General features: G+C 44.6%; 1 protein-coding gene across 1 annotated transcript in view; it reads right to left on the bottom strand.

The window, feature by feature from the left end:
• The window catches only part of acot19 (acyl-CoA thioesterase 19), a 38,421-nt gene extending 28,529 nt beyond the window's left edge, over positions 1 to 9,892 (bottom strand). Inside the window, exon 1 of the mRNA XM_030365126.1 lies at positions 9,617 to 9,892. Coding sequence (XP_030220986.1) covers positions 9,617 to 9,812 — 196 coding nt within the window. The 5' untranslated portion in view covers positions 9,813 to 9,892. The remainder of the gene's footprint in view (positions 1 to 9,616) is intronic.
• Positions 9,893 to 13,807: the final 3,915 nt, after the last annotated feature.

A 13,807-nucleotide genomic window follows, 5' to 3' on the forward strand; every position in this document is an offset into this window, starting at 1 on the left:
ATGGCAAAGGGGAGCACGTCAGAGCCACAAGTGAGGAGGTGCGGCAGGAGAGGGATTCCATTCTGCACCAGCCTAACTCACTCTCATACCACCAGCTGAGTATTTTTTGTATATTTGCTGCCCAGTAGTAAAACATGAAATTAGGCAGGCCCAGGCCACCCTCTTGTCTTGCTGCTTGCAGAGCACTTCTATTAATCCTGGCAGCCTTGCCTGCCCACAAGAATGGGAGGATGATTTGGTCAAGCTCCCTGAAAAAAGACTTTGTCAGGAAGAGAGGCAGACACTGGAAAAGGAACAAAAACCTGGGTAAGACATTCATTTTTATAGTTTGTACTCTACCCGCTAATGACAACGGCAACGTGGACCATCTCTGTAGGTCGGCTTTTATCTTAGTCAATAGTTTGCCAATGTTATTCTTATGCAACCCTTGGAATGAATTAGTAATGTTAATCCCTAGATATTGAAAATTTTCCGTTGCAATAGTGAAGGGTATTTGTGACACAGGTATTTGTCCCTGTGTCAGTGTTGTGGCTTTAGAGTTTAGTGGGAAACACACCATTTTTTGGAGATTGACTTTGTAGCCTGAAAATTTACCGAATTCCTCTAGCATCTCTATTATTTCTTTTAAGTGGCGGGATCTGTTATATATATTAGTAAATCGTCCGCATACAGGGAAACACGATGTTCAATATTCCCCCGTCTGATACCCCGCAGATATGCTGTCGTTCTCAGCAGAATGGCTAACGGTTCGATAGCAAGGGCGAACAGCAGAGGTGACAGTGGACACCCTTGGCGGGTTCCGCGGGACAGGGGAAAGTACGTTGAGTACTGCCTATTTGTGTTAACACGGGCAAGGGGCGATGAATAAAGCAGGCGTATCCATGTTATGAACGTCCTCCCAAACCCAAATTTTTCCAGCACCTTAAACAAGTACCCCCATTCCACCCTGTCAAAGGCCTTCTCCGCATCCAATGAGAGCACCATTTCGGGCTTCCCCTCACTGGACGGGGCAGAGACAATGTTTAATAGACGTCTTATGTTTGATGACAGCTGACGTCCTCTGATGAAGCCAGTTTGATCCTCAGAGATTATTGAGGGGAGAGATGTTTCCAATCTTGATATAGGCCGATAGGAACTGCACTCTGCAGGATTCTTGTCCTTTTTAAGGATAACTGAAATAGAAGCCTCAGTCAAGGTTTTTGGCAGTGTTCCTGTAGACAGGGAATGATTATACATATCTAGTAATAGAGGGGCTAAGAGAGTGGAGAATTTTTTATAAAATTCGGGCGGCAGCCCATCAGGCCCCGGTGTTTTCTCATTGTTCATTTCCTTAATGCTTTCACATATTTCCCTTAAGGTTATTGGTCGATCTAGTGACAACTGCGTTACAATATCAACAGTTGGTATGTCTATGTTATCCAAATATTCGTCCATGTTTGAGTCTATAGGAGGGGGTTCAGAAGTATAAAGTTTAGAATAGTATGCTTTAAAGGCCGCATTGATCTGCACGGGACACGTTTTAAGACCACCCAGCTGACCAATAATTTGAGTTATGTGTCGTGATGTCGCTTGGTGTTTGAGCTGGAGGGCCAGCAGTCGGCTTGCTTTGTCGCCATATTCATACAACATCCCTTCAGATCTCATTATAATTCTTTCTGCATTCCCTGTAGAGGTGAGATCAAACTCTGTTTGGAGATTAACCCTTTGCTGATGCAGCTCTGGAGTAGGCTTTATTGCATATTGCCTATCAACCTCAGATATTTTACCGGTTATGTCTGTTTGTGTCTTTCTGCGTTGCTTATTAGAGTAAGAAGAGTATGAGATGATTTGTCCTCTGATGGTGGCCTTTAGGGTTTCCCAAAGCAATGAGGAGTTAACTTCTTCTGAGTTATTAAAACACAAAAAGTCTTCAATAGCCTGCGTTATAGTAGAACAGAACACATCATTGGACAGTAGCGACGTATTGAGCCTCCATTGCGGGGTCCCCACTGATGGAGAATCAAATCTGAAATCTATTAACACAGGGGAGTGGTCTGATATGACTATTGCCGAATATTCAATGGAATGAATAGATGGTAATAATTCTTTATCGATACAAAAATAATCTATCCTTGAGTAGGAATGATGTACATGCGAGTAGAATGAGTAGGCTCTGGTGTCATCATGTAGGAGTCTCCAGGGGTCACCACTTCCATAATCCTCCATGAACGACTGTAGCGTTAATGCCATTTTCGACAGTTTGGTCACTCTGGGGCTTGAGCGATCCAGCTGAGTGTCCATTACACAGTTTAGGTCCCCTCCAAAAATTAAACGATGTGTATCCATATTCGGAATAGCGGATAAAAGCGTAGCCATGAATTCAGAGTCATCAAAGTTAGGAGCATACACGCAGACTAGTGTAACGGGTAAATGGAATAGTCTGCCCGTAACAATGATGAAGCGCCCATTGCGATCAGGCACTATACCCTCTGATATAAACTGAATTTTTTTAGAAATTAAAATGGCAGCCCCTCTGGCTTTCGAGTCAAATGATGAATGAAATACTTGTCCTACCCACAGGCGCCTAAGCCTTGTATGATCACTTATCTTGAGATGGGTCTCCTGAAGGAAGACAATGTCAGCCCTATGTAGTTTGAGATGTTGAAAAACCTTTGCCCTCTTAACAGGACCATTTAAACCTCTCACATTCCATGAAATTAATTTGACCTGTAGCTTATCCTTCCCACCTTGACCATCTATTCCAATCATGTAGGTATACTAATGTACATAACTGAAAAGATATGATAAATAAATAAAGACAGCATATTAAACCCGCTGCACACACAACAGATACCAACATTTGTATTCAAAGGTGACCAGTACTCTCCCTCCCAAATCCCCCCCCATAAAAGAAAAAATGACGAAAACAAATAAAGAAATAAACCCAGCAGCATTAGAACAGTCTGCCGAAGTTCTTCAAAGCCTATGCTCGTCCTTCCGTGGAAGCGTGCCGCAGGTCTACTCTACAGTTCCACTCCTAGTAATGCAGTATCTACAAACTTTATCCAACACAAGAAGGGATTTGCTCCCAACACTGAACACATACACTGCAAGTGCACCTATAATAAAACTTTTTTTTTTTTTTAATCTCTACGTTTACCCTCTTCACCCCATTTAACACAAAACTCGCCTTCAAGTATCGCAGTCATATTAACGCTAAATGCGATCCAGGCGTTCTATCAGTTATTCACAGTCAGCATGTAATATCTGATCACTCAAGCTATTTAGTGCTTGGCAGTGATGCACAAACGAGCAGGGTGGCGCAGGGAGAATGTGATTCCTGCGGCATAAAGTCAAGCCTTAATGTTCTTGAACATCGCTCGCTGCTTGGCCAGGCCCGCACTCATGTCGGGGAAGAACAGGATTCTGTTGCCATCGAACTTTATACCTTCCTTCTGCGATCTCGCCCACCGAAGCACACGCTCCTTGTCCTGATAGCGATGGAATCTAGCGATGATGGCTCGTGGACGTTGTCCCAAGGCAGGCTTCGGAGCAGGTGCACGGTGCGCTCTATCCAGCTCAGGAGGTGTGGGGAAAACATAATTTCCAACAACTGACCGGAGAAGCTTGGAAATGAACTCCGACGGTGAACCTCCCTCCAGACCCTCCGGTAGGCCAACGATCCTTATATTCTGTCGTCTGGAACGATTCTCAAGGTCCTCCGCTTTGGATGTTAATGCAGCATTGGCCTTCTCCAGGTGATCAAGCCTCGTTGTAAGCTCGGCTATCTCGTCACTTTGGGTGGAGAGTGTATTTTCAATGGTCGTTATCATTTGGTTGTGAGAGTCCAATGACGCGTTGATAGTTTCGAGAGACGTCCATATAGGTGTAAGGGAGGTATCCAAAGATGTCGTGAGGAACGTTTTGAGTTCAGCCGCCAAACTTTCTTTGTGTTTGTCAAGTTCCTGCACCAGGCTAGCAACGGTTAGCGACTCCGGCATCTTAGCCGTCGGTGTTGCTTGGGTTGGAGCAGAATCTTTCACCTGTCGTTGTTGTCTCGACATTGAAAAGCCAATTGAATCGATCTGAGATATAGGCCAACTTTTCTTAAATAATTAATACAGTTACATAGGGTAAACTTCACTTTGGTGCACGAAAATCATGAAATACACGGAGCCGTCCCAAAGCGTGACCGACCCCTCACATTGCAAAACCGGAAGTCGACAACACAGTCTTTGATAAATAAATCACACCAACCATAACGACACTCAAAGTACAAACGCTACCTCACCACCCCCGCCATTAGCAAACCAAATGAACTGTCCCGGAACAGAAAATAAAGCCCTGGTTCCCATGCGGCACGCGTTCCCCATGGACCAGTTTACCGGACGGACAGGAAGAAGGGTAGTTGACAAACACATGTATGTGTGAATTATCTAGCATGTTTGTTAATAAATGGTGTATTAAACTGTGGTGTGTGGTTGTTTGTAGTGTGGTGCTATGTGTGCATGCAAAAGGTAAACGGCTAAATGGTAGCATCTGGGGAAATGCGACCCTCGCTTTTCACACACTGTCTTTACAATTTCTAGGGCAATCGAAGTTTAAAGATTGTCAAGTGGTTAACTCTTGAATCACATGTACTAAGACCTGATGGGTTAGTGGTCGGAGAACAACTCATTAACACGGGAATAAGGGGTTTGATTCCTTAATGAAGCTAGCTTTTTTCTTTCATATTGGACTGGATGTTTGTATGCCATTTTGCGTAACTTGTAGTTTATGATGACGAAATGTTACTGGGGTTAAGGTTAGGGTAACGGTAAGGGTAAGACACAAAGTGTTGCAACACAATATTTCTTACACTAACACAAAGTCCAAAGTTTTGATGACTCCAGTAGGAAACTTAAGATACCTAGAGAAATGCGTGAGTGCTCACAAAACATCAACAAGTCAGCAGTGTGGTACAGGGTGATCATTTCTGATATACAGTACAAAAGCTAAAACTATACTACTACTAGCCAGGAGTGGGAAAGATGCAGACGCAGACTTGGGAAGCAATAAGACACACCCACACACAGTTGCCTGTTGCAAAATGGTTCAGAGTTTAATAGAAATAGTTAGGGTTAGCTGGTATGGCGTTATCTGGTATGGCTATAGTCTAATGTTAGCTTAGTTTGTGTTGTTTCGTCATGTTAATCGCTAGTAATAGTAAGTCATTTGTAGAAATATAGCCTCTCATCACAGACTGTAGGAATGTCACCCACCCTCCATCGCGTACGACACGCTCGTAATCCTGTAGTGCAAGGGAGTTCGTGCACAGATCCCTGAGACAAACGGCTACGCGCACACATGCACACCCATAGCGAGTGACGTAGGACGTAAAGTCCCGCCCAGGGCGAAGTGGTGTCGATTTAGAGAGTCCCATCAGAGCAATAGTATCTGTCTGCGTCCTGCAAGGCGGAGGTGTAACTTGTAGTAGGAGGCGTAACTTGAAGTCGGAGGAGGCGTAACTTGTAGTAGGAGGCGTTACTTGTATCCGGAGGCGTAACTTGAAGTCGGAGGCGTGTCTAGTACTTTTCTAAATCGCGGAAGTGGATCTGTATGTAGCAGTGGTGCGTGGGTACATAAATGACCGCAACTCGGACCTCAAATATTAGGCCTTATATAAAAATAATGCACCCGACCCGCTCATTTAAAAATATGCTCTTGAATAGCTTAATCTTGATATGCTCTTGATTAGCTTAATCATAGCCTTACTTGAAACTGACATCCCTGAGTCATATGCATTTACGAAAAGAAGCCTATTACAATTTTACAATGACATGTAATGCATATAGCAGTTTAACGTGGGGAACCTGCTTATGTTTAGCCTACTTAATCCCTTTATACCTTTAACAAAAAGACTGCAGATTAATAATTCAAAGAATTAAAGACAGCAGATTAATAATTCAAATAATTTTATTGAATACATATTATTATTGATCGCATGTTTTCAAGGTCCTGCATGAGATAGAAAACAATGAATTAAAATAAATATTACTGACAGAAACAAGACAAGAACAATGTCACTTACATGAGGATAGTTAGGCTTCATATTATAGCGTTCACATTACAAGCCCTCATTTTATATATATTTGCCGGTCTTCAATACATGGATTTCTCATGTACGTCATCACTGTTGCACTGTGCAAACTCGGGGCAGAAAGAAGCAAGCAACATCTACTAGCCTGTACAGTAGAGAGTATTTTGTGACTGTTCAGTGTGCATCTCAAACGTGTGCATCGAACTAACTTCACCGAGGTGGCAAAAGCTGAAGTTTCTTCCAACGCTAAAACAGTAGGCCTAAGCGTTCAAACCTTTTGTAAAGAATGTTAAACAGTATCACAACCACAAGTAGTCTGCCCTAGTTATAGAGTTCTTTAAGCTTGTAAAAACAAAAAAAATCATTCTTGTTAATCCACTTTTTTTTACTTACCGACATGAATATCTGAAGATCCGACTTCAAGGAAGATCTCGTGTTAACCGTGATTTTACAAGGCTTTTTTTTTACCGCGAAAAGAGAAGTTCTCGCGTGGACTGCGATTTAGAAAAGTACAAGTTACGCCTTCAAACTACAAGTTACGCCTCCGTCTTGCAGGACGCAGACAGACCCTACTCCATCAGAGCCAGTCTACGAAGAGCCTGGGCACTTCCTATACGCCCCATTGTACCGATCTTGGTTGTAGTTCCATTAGACATCCACTGGGGGTGATCGCGGGCGAGTCCAGATTGAATGGGAGTCTATGGGGCTAGACGGCTAAATATATCTCTTTCACCTGCTTGTCGTTGAAATATCGCAAATTTTATTGTAGATTCCGCAAGTTCAATATAGATTATAGTTCTAAAGTCAAATGAATGAGTACTTATGTCCTTTCGATTTCTTACAGTTTGGGCCGTTGTTGGCCGTACACGCTAGCATTCTGCTAATGAATGCTGATTGGTCAGGGACGGACTTGCGACTGATTTTTTACCGGAGACCCCTCTTGATGGCATCTGAAGCTGAAGCACAATCGGAGGACTTTCCGTCAAAGTTAATTTTGCGTACTGTATTTATATTTTCCTGCAGGCACTTTTATTTTTTATAGTTATGTATGGTGAAAGTACATGGGTATAAATGGAATTTCTTCAATTTCTTGTGTTCAATGTTCAATGTCTTACGGTACGATATGACAACCTTAAATAATACAGTCAATGTCCCACTCAATATCATTTCATCTGTCATTGTCTATTTTTCGAAAATAAATTTCTCTGCCCTGCAACACATAGGCTAGTTTACACATGTTTGTTAAATGAGAAATATGGTCTAGGTCACATTGAAACGGTAATTATACAAACATTATACCAACATAGCAACAGGCAAGTTTATTCAAACATCACACTAACAAGAACACAATAAGAAGAACAGTAACAGTAAATAAACAAAATAATGAGAAATGATTTAACTACACTGAACATACTGAACAGAGGCAGGAAAAAAAGACAGAGGAAGAAGACTTGTCCGTTGTCACAGCATCAAGGTCCAACTAGAGATCAAGAAAGGAAGAGGCATGAGGAGGAGTACAACAGAACACTGTGCTCTCTAGGAGATTGTTTACTGATGTAAACTAAGTTTATGCAGTCTTACAATTATGATTCAAATCCAGGTTTCTATTTCAGGAGAAAGATAGATAATCAGCCGACAGCCAGCCAGCTGATAGCACCTAGCACTAGATAGAAATCAATAGCAATGTCGTTACAAAAAAAAAAGCTTTATCATCGGCACTAGTGAGGATTAAAAAAAAACACTCTCTGTAAGTAACATACATATGTAAAACAATCGCGCATTTCTTTTTTTTACATCAGCTCACTAAAACTCTCTGTAACTCGTGCATTAAGCAAAAAAAAAGCCTTACCTCCAACAGCTGGTGTTATCGTGAGAAAAGGGAATGATGCGCAAGTGCCGAAGTGATTCAGAAACTGCCGTAAAGCAGTACCTCTGACAGTATGACAATGTGTGACGTCATCGCATTTTTTAACGCCTTTTTAGAACAGATACGTGACCTTAAAAAAATGCGATATTCAGCTGAGTTTATTATCCTAGCCCCACCTTTTGAATGCAACTTTCAAATTACTTGACAAAAAATTACATCGTGAGAAAAGTGGATTCTGAGGGTAAAACCCCATAGGCCTCCATTCATTCTGGACTCGCCTGCGAGCGCCCCGCGTGGACAGAGATTATTACTGTAACCAGTCCAGTCCGCCATCTTGGAGTGGTCATCCGCTCCACTCAGTGTAATCCGTTTGGCTGGAGCAATGAACTGTCAGCGCATTTAATTAATCATACCTCACTGAAAACCACTGATTTTCATGCGTTTTTTTGTCATACGTGTAGCTATGATAAAGGCCACATGTGAAAAGTAATCCCCCGATTCCTATTGTGGATGGTCCGCCGATATGAGCAGGAATACGCTGAACAGCCCGGTGTAAGTACCATATCGGCTCGGCTTCCAGATCGGCTCGGGGTCCGTCGTCTGCTGATTACGTTACACAATATCATTGGCTGTACGCTTGAATGGGCGTACATTGTGATTGGCTGTACGTCGGACAGTTGTGATTGGCTGTTTTGTGCTGTAGCTCTGGCTGTAGTCATAGCAACCACGAGGCAACAGCGAGCACATGTGTGAGCGCGAGTAGGTCTATGTCTAGTTTCGGTTTGTGTTGCCAGATTGGGCATATGTCTCGTTTTTCCAGCCTCACGTGATTCAAAGTAGCCAAATCGGGCTGAAAATATGCCCAATCTGGCAACACGGACGGCTTATCTTAACAGCCAAGATGATTCCGAGGGATGTTTTGTTTTTAGAAGAAAACTATCCATACAGATAGGTTGGGAATGGTCTATGTTCAAAATGAAAGATCATTATAGGCTCTTTAATTTAAGCCATAAAAAACCTTATTGCTCTAGATAACGTATTGTGTGACGTAATCAGCAGACGACGGACCCCGAGCCGATCTGGAAGCCGAGCCGATATGGTACTTACACCGGCATCCTGTTTCTGCTGCTGTTGCTGCTCCCGGTTGACCACTCCAAGATGGCGGCCGTATTTCTCGCGTCCCAGCAGCCAATGCTCCGTATATGCTATAAGATGTCTATGAATCCAACTGCCGGTCGCGTCTAGCAGCAATAACAATGGCAGCCCCCGTTCGCAGTTGTTCTTGTAGTGTACCGTGTTGCTCTACATCAGGACGTATACAGCCATACCTCAGCTTCCACGCTTTCCCGAAGGACGAAATAAATCTTGGGTGCGATTATTTTTTTGCCCAGTACTGTCCTTACGTGCGAGTGATTCTAGACTGCACAGAAATCAGATGTGAGGCACCCTCATCACTCACCCTCCAGTCTGAAAGAATGGTATAATCCATTCCTGTCGCGTCCATTCCCTTTTTTTTCTTAATTTAAAGCCCTTAAAGTTCTACGGAAACCACGATGAACCTGATGAACTGGTTGGAATCTCGTCACACAGAGACTCTGACCCTTCAACGTTAGTGATGTTGTGTTACTAAAACGGGCCTTCTGTATCGCTTTCTATGGTAATTAATGCATCTATTCATTTGTTCATCCTACCGTCCACCGCCCCGGCGGAGTCGCTGACATAGTGACCGAACGCCTCCCAGTCATCCCCGTCCTCCGAGCGGAAGAGCGTGTGCACCGTGAGCCGTTGAACCGGAGCCGCGTGCTGGACCAGGACCTTGATCTTCTCGTCCACGAGCCCTCGACACGGGTGAACCGAGAGCCACAGCATAGGTCCCTGCACGGCCATTCTCCATGAACGACTAATGAAACACAAGTATGGGCGCACCGTTGAGTTGGATACAGTTCGAGGTTGAACTGTTCCTATAAATCAGTTCCGAAGTCCAGCTTCAGCCAATCAGGTCGTCGTCGTCCCCCCCCCCCCCCCCCCCACACACACACACACACACACTCCCTTATTCTGCAACTACACACTGCCAACGGAATATCGGGTGTTCATTTACAAAGCTATCTATGGAAGCTGCGGAAGCCTTGATAATACAAATATCCCCATGGTCAGTCATAATTATGTGACCCCCAGGGGTACTTGAATCTATAGTTTAGAGAATGAATAAACCAGACTTTCAAACTATATCCAGGTGTGTCCAATGAAGGCACAGAAATGGGACTGATGCAATCAATAAACATTTATTGTACAATAATCAATGAACATGCTGGTTAGCAACAAGTGCAAATAAAACCAATGCAGTTAACAGCAAATGAAAAAAAAACTAAAACACTGAAAACAAACACAAAGACACTGAAAACAAATACTCTTCCCACAAGAGATGATGTAAAAATGCCCATGGGCCACACAAGAAAGACAAAAGACAAAACAATTTGGGTTAAAGGGCAACCACTAGCCGGCCTTCCCCCTAGTCTCCCAATTAGCCCACGATACGGATGGCAGATGTTTATAGCACTCGTAGGTTACATTAAAATAGATACAAGTAGACAAATTCGGTCCTGGGAAAAACAGTGACTGGTCGAACAGACGACGGCAATCCTCCTGTAATTAAGAATCACAGTTGACACTAGAGTTGGCGCTACCTCCTCTCATCAGAATCCTAGTGTTAGTATAGCCATGATTAGGTGGAATTATAGCCATGATTAGGTGGAATAAAAGACTAACTAAAGAGGATAACTTACGTGTTTGGGCCAGCCTAGATGAACTAGACCTACAACTCCAGTACCAATGCGTTCACGTGGATGACGCGAAGCAGTGCACTCTCACCTGACGTGAGCTTTCTGTCCGTACACAAATAGCGGACATGAAATGATCAATGCTAAAAACACTACTCCATACATTTGTATTAGAACGGGAGCAAGCACACTTACTTGCTGCTACCCCGTGTGACTCACAAATCGCTGTAATGCGATCACGTGTCAGTAGACTCGTGGTTGTGTGCACCATTTACTGGTCACCATATAAAAAGACACCAAGCCAGGGTTACGTGCAGACACCAGGCTGAAGCTACAAACAGACATTAGACTGTGTTAGGCGCTGCTTAATAAGAATACGTTTGCATAAAAGGATAAAACGAACATTTCAAAAAGACTCACGTTCTGTTTACGCAGCTGCTACGGAGGCGTTTACTTCCACCGTCTTTGCACTAATACTGAGTTTGCATCTCTTTTAAGACGTGCCACATGTGCCACCTGATCTAGATTATTGCCAGTGGGAGGGGCCAAGGTGCATTACCCATCACTACCGTCCTACCTGCTACATTCACCCCCCCCTAAATGTCAAGTAAAAAAAAAGAATGTTACAACCAGGGCCTAAAACCAACACCCTGGGAGCTGACAGTCACGTGAGCTCCCATGTGTTCGTCATCGAGTGGTTGTTCGGTTGATGTACCCGGGAGGTTGTAGGGGTTCGAATGGTGGCCGGCTGTTGTTCTAGTGGTCCTTCTCGGCAGGTGGTTGCCCTCAGGCACTGGCATTGGAGCTTCAGCTCTTTGAGTGTGTTCTACAGCCAAATCTTGTAAGATTTGCTCCTGCTGGACAGGAATTTGAGCCGACGGCACACCAATCACAATGGGGACGCAACTGTTCTGCCCATCCAGACAAGAGGTGTCTGGAGCTACCATTAGTGCAAAATCCTCATTTTCATCTACACTACTATTTGAGTCTTCCAATAAAAGATCAGACTGATCGAGATTGGGCTGTGGGTTGGCAGGTGTAGGCAGGGGTGGGCAGGGGTCAACATGGAGAGGGCGCATCTCCTGTCTATGAATGTTCTTTCCTGGACCCTGCTGGTCCCTTGGTCTGATTTTGTACAGGGTGCCAACCTCATCCAAGCAACCGACCACCTCGTACACCACATGGTCCCAGTGATCCTGAATTTTGTGGCGACCAGGTGGGTGACTCCGACGGTACACCAATGTACCTGGAGGTAAAATGGGCAAGGGAGCAGCTTGATGTTTTGCTCGCTGCTTGGCCGCCGCCTCAAGATTTGTTCGAGCCTGCTGATAAACAGCAGAGAGGTGCTCCCGATGTTCCCGGACCCACTCTTCAGAGGTCATTTCAGATGGGGAGTCAACTGTTCCCAATAGCGAGTCAAGGGGAAGGATAGGCTTCCGCCCAAACATTAGTTCATATGGTGAAAACCCAGTTGACTGATGGACCGTAGTATTGTATGCAAACAACACGTGAGGTAGATGGGTTGGCCACCTTTTCTTCTTTTCCGAGGCCAAAGTCCGGAGCAAATTGTGAAGCGTACGATTAAATCGCTCACATTGTCCGTTGCCCTCAGGGTGGTATGGACTTGTACGGGACTTGTGAATGCCATATAATTGACACAGCCGCTTAAACAACTCTCCCTCGAATTGACGACCCTGGTCTGAATGAATGCGTTGTGGCACACCATAGGTATAAAACCACTGTTCGGTAAGAATCTGTGCGACGGTTGTGGCCTTTTGATCTACGGTGGGGTAGGCCTGAGTGAATTTGGAAAATACATCCGTTACAACCAAGAGATTTTCTTTCCCATCGCTAGACTTTTCCAAAGTGGTGAAGTCGATGGCTAGAATTTCTAAAGTACTGGATGCAAGGAGACTACCCATGAATGTTCTCAACTTCGGTTGCACGGCTTTTGCCACTACACATCGCTGGCATTCACGACACCAGCGCTCGATATCTCTGCGCATGAAGGGCCAGTAACAACGTTGACGAATGAGTATGGTGGTCCTTTCTACCCCTTGGTGGCCATAATTATTGTGCAATGCGGTCAAGACTTCCTCATTTAATAGCTGAGACAGCAGTAGTTGCATCACCTTTTCACTACAACCAGGGACATGACTTTGCCTGTAAAGAACACCACCATCTACCTGTATGTTGGCCCACTGACGCACAAGTTCTACCACAGCAGGGGACTCTTTGGCTCGTTCCAATGCAGTGGGGGGTCTACCTCTCTTCCAGTATACCTGAAAGGCGCTCAGCACCGGGTCCTCTGACTGGAGGAGTTGGAGATCAGCCCTAGTCCTTACTGGGGAGGCATCTATGGCCTGGATGTCAACCTGTCCGGGAACATGAGTTGTCAAAACACTTTTGATCTCCGTAGGGACAGAGATTCCCGGTGCTACCACGTCTATGGAGTCTGGGGCGGGCAATGTAGGCAAGCGAGACAATGCATCTTCATTCCTGTTACATGTACCTGGGCGGTACTCAATCTTGAAATCAAAGAGAGCCAGCTGTGCCGCCCAGCGTTGCTCTACAGCACCCAATTTGGCCGTCTGCAGATAACAGAGGGGGTTATTATCAGTCAAAACAATGAACTTTACACCTAGGAGGTAATCTCGAAATTTGTCTGCTACAGCCCACTTAAGGGCCAACAGCTCAAGTTTCAAGGCAGAGTAATTGTCCATATTTCTTTCCGTTGGTCGCAACCCCCTGCTCGCGTAGGCTACTGGCCGCCGCTGTCCCTCCCCCTGCTGTTGGGACAAAACAGCACCTAGCCCAAGCCCACTCGCATCTACCTCGAGAACAAAAGGCTTGCTGAAGTCTGCGTAACCCAGAACAGGTGCACTTATCAGCTTTGCTTTGAGCGTCTCAAAAGCCTTTTCACAGCCCCAGTCCCAGTGGTCCCGCAAAGAGGCATTGAAACCAGTTAGTTTCTTCTTTGGGGCTGGCTGTAGCTTTGCTACCAACTTATGCAGAGGAGCTGCATACCTTGCAAACCCCTCAACAAAACGCCGATAGTATGATGCAAACACAAGGAAAGAACGCAAGTCTGTAACGGTAGCT

This window comes from Gadus morhua, chromosome 9 (genome assembly GCF_902167405.1).
Source record: "Gadus morhua chromosome 9, gadMor3.0, whole genome shotgun sequence".
Classification (NCBI taxonomy): domain Eukaryota; kingdom Metazoa; phylum Chordata; class Actinopteri; order Gadiformes; family Gadidae; genus Gadus; species Gadus morhua.